Source organism: Lolium rigidum, chromosome 2, assembly GCF_022539505.1.
Source record: "Lolium rigidum isolate FL_2022 chromosome 2, APGP_CSIRO_Lrig_0.1, whole genome shotgun sequence".
In the NCBI taxonomy this organism is placed as follows: Eukaryota; Viridiplantae; Streptophyta; class Magnoliopsida; order Poales; family Poaceae; genus Lolium; species Lolium rigidum.
In genome coordinates this window covers 100,086,132-100,089,000 of record NC_061509.1, presented here as the reverse complement: position 1 = coordinate 100,089,000, position 2,869 = coordinate 100,086,132, and the positions used below count along the sequence as shown (strand labels likewise).

The window sequence follows — 2,869 nt, the reverse complement described above, 5'->3', positions numbered from 1 at the left end:
ACCGGTGCGACCTGGTCACTGGGTCGACCGCCTGCCCGCCAACGACCCTCGGCGGCAATTTATGGTCGACCTCCTCTGTCCCGGCCCGTTTCCTTTTCTTTCCTCGATCGGTTCAAAGCCCAACTAGCAAGTCTTGCGAGTTTCGAGTATATACATGCTACATGCACGTATGCTGCTCTGCTAGATCGCAATACTGCATTCAGGTACAGCAATACTCGCTGGCAGTGGCAAGCTACCAATAAATTGCCAACCATCTTCCCGCCACTTCTATAAAACCTCAGTCTCCCCCTGACACCCTCCTTACTTGCTCCATGTGAAGCCACTAATTACAGCCACCCAGCCACCCAGCCCTCTCTTTAACTCCATTGCTGGATCCACTCTCTAGCTACTCCCCACCGCAGCAGCAGAGTATATACACGTACGTACGGCGAGCTTGCTCAGTCGCTAGCAATGGAGGTGGGGACGTGGGCGGTGCTGGTGGCGGCGCTGGCCGCGTACATGGCGTGGTTCTGGCGGATGTCGCGGGGGCTGCGCGGGCCGCGGGTGTGGCCGGTGCTCGGCAGCCTTCCCGGCCTCGTGCAGCACGCCGAGGACATGCACGAGTGGATCGCCGCCAACCTGCGCCGCTCGGGCGGCACCTACCAGACCTGCATCTTCGCGGTGCCCGGCGTTGCGCGCCGCGGCGGGCTGGTCACCGTCACCTGCGACCCGCGCAACCTGGAGCACGTCCTCAAGTCCCGCTTCGACAACTACCCCAAGGGCCCCTTCTGGCACGGCGTCTTCCTCGACCTCCTCGGCGACGGCATCTTCAACTCCGACGGCGACACCTGGGTCGCGCAGCGCAAGACGGCGGCCCTAGAGTTCACCACGCGCACGCTCCGCACTGCCATGTCCCGCTGGGTCTCCCGCTCCATCCACGGCAGGCTCCTGCCCATCCTCGCGGACGCCGTCGCTTCCAAGGCGCACGTCGACCTGCAGGACCTCCTCCTCCGGCTCACCTTCGACAACATCTGCGGCCTCGCCTTCGGGAAGGACCCGGAGACGCTCGCCGAGGGCCTGCCCGAGAACGAGTTCGCCTCCGCGTTCGACCGCGCCACGGAGGCCACCCTCAACCGCTTCATCTTCCCCGAGTGCCTGTGGCGGTGCAAGAAGTGGCTGGGCCTCGGCATGGAGACCACGCTCACCCGCAGCATGGCGCACGTCGACCAGTACCTCGCCGCCGTCATCAAGACGCGCAAGCTCGAGCTCGCCGACGCCGCCGCCACGCACGACGACCTGCTCTCCCGCTTCATGCGCAAGGGATCCTACTCGGACGAGTCGCTGCAGCACGTCGCCCTCAACTTCATCCTCGCGGGCCGCGACACCTCCTCCGTGGCCCTCTCCTGGTTCTTCTGGCTCGTGTCCACGCACCCGGCTGCGGAGCGCCGGATCGTGGCCGAGCTCTGCGCCGTGCTCGCCGCGTCGCGTGGCGCCCACGACCCGGCATTGTGGCTGGCGGAGCCCTTCACGTTCGAGGAGCTCGACCGCCTCGTCTACCTCAAGGCGGCGCTCTCGGAGACGCTCCGCCTCTACCCGTCTGTTCCCGAGGACTCCAAGCACGTCGTCGCCGACGACTACCTCCCCGACGGCACGTTCGTGCCGGCCGGCTCGTCCATCACCTACTCGATATACTCCGCGGGGCGCATGAAGACGGTGTGGGGCGAGGACTGCCTCGAGTTCCGGCCGGAGCGGTGGCTGTCGGAGGACGGGACCAAGTTCGTGCAGCACGACTCGTACAGGTTCGTCGCGTTCAACGCCGGGCCGAGGGTGTGCCTGGGCAAGGACCTGGCCTACCTGCAGATGAAGAACATCGCCGGGAGCGTGCTCCTCCGGCACCGCCTCGCCGTCGCGCCGGGCCACCGCGTCGAGCAGAAGATGTCGCTCACGCTATTCATGAAGGACGGGCTACGGATGGAGGTATGTCCGCGCGACCTAGCCCCATTCCTCGACGAGCCCTGCGGCGTGGAAGCCGCCGCCGCCGTGGCAGCAGCAGCAGCGAGTGCCACAGCGCCGTGCGCGTAGAAGACCTTGCTTGGCCTGCGCCATGCTTCGTGCTGTTTGTTGGAAAGATACCGGACATTGAATGTGTAGATAGAGCAGCGGTACAGGACCGTAAGTAAATTGAAGATGGGGTTGGTGACAACATTCAAGTCACCCTTTTCCAGAATTTACAGTCCGGATAGGAGAAAACCGGGAAACTTTGCAGATCACAAGATCTAGCTGGATTTGTATTTGCAGCACAATGGATGAAGGAAAGCAAAAAATAACAGAAATAGATTGGGTAATTATTTGCCATGTATCGTAGCCATGAAGCAGACGGCCGGAGAGAGGAGCAAGTGATTCAAATTTGTTTGTAGTAGCTCGGAGTGGGTGACCAGCTAGCCAACTAGCATATTCTATTTTTGGAGATTTTTTTCTTTCAAACTTGTCTTAGTATTGTATTCTTACAGAGTTCATATTTGGTCCAAAAACATGTAAGTAGATGTGTTCTGGAGATTGTTGCTTCTGGAGACACCATGTTTCATCCATGACAAGTTTCTTCTTTGCTATGTGACTTTAGCTGTACGTTTTTTCTAGCTGCCCTAGCTAAGTAGCTAAGCTTGGTGTCCTGCTCTGCATGGCATGATGCCCTAGATTGTCGATCGTGCAACCGTGCATGCATATATGGGTGTCTAGCCTTGATGAGGTCTTTGTTGCGCCGTTCGATCTGGTGAGGAGTTGTAGTACTCGCTATCAAGAATCGCAGGTGCATAAAAGTTTGATGTGGATGGCGCTGAACATGCTACACCATATATTTGTCTGATCTTCTCTCTGCCCGCAGGTTCATCGT

General features: G+C 59.7%; 1 protein-coding gene across 1 annotated transcript; it reads left to right on the top strand.

The window, feature by feature from the left end:
* The first annotated feature begins 450 nt into the window (after positions 1-450).
* LOC124686988 (cytochrome P450 86A2-like) lies at positions 451-2,356 on the top strand. The gene has a single exon (XM_047220844.1). The coding sequence runs from the start codon at positions 451-453 to the stop codon at positions 2,059-2,061; it is 1,611 nt and encodes a 536-aa protein (XP_047076800.1). The 3' UTR covers positions 2,062-2,356.
* Positions 2,357-2,869: the final 513 nt, after the last annotated feature.

Bases quoted from the DNA above. Each gene is read 5' to 3' on its own strand.
- LOC124686988 (XM_047220844.1), top strand. From the start codon at position 451: ATGGAGGTGGGGACGTGGGCGGTGCTGGTGGCGGCGCTGGCCGCGTAC.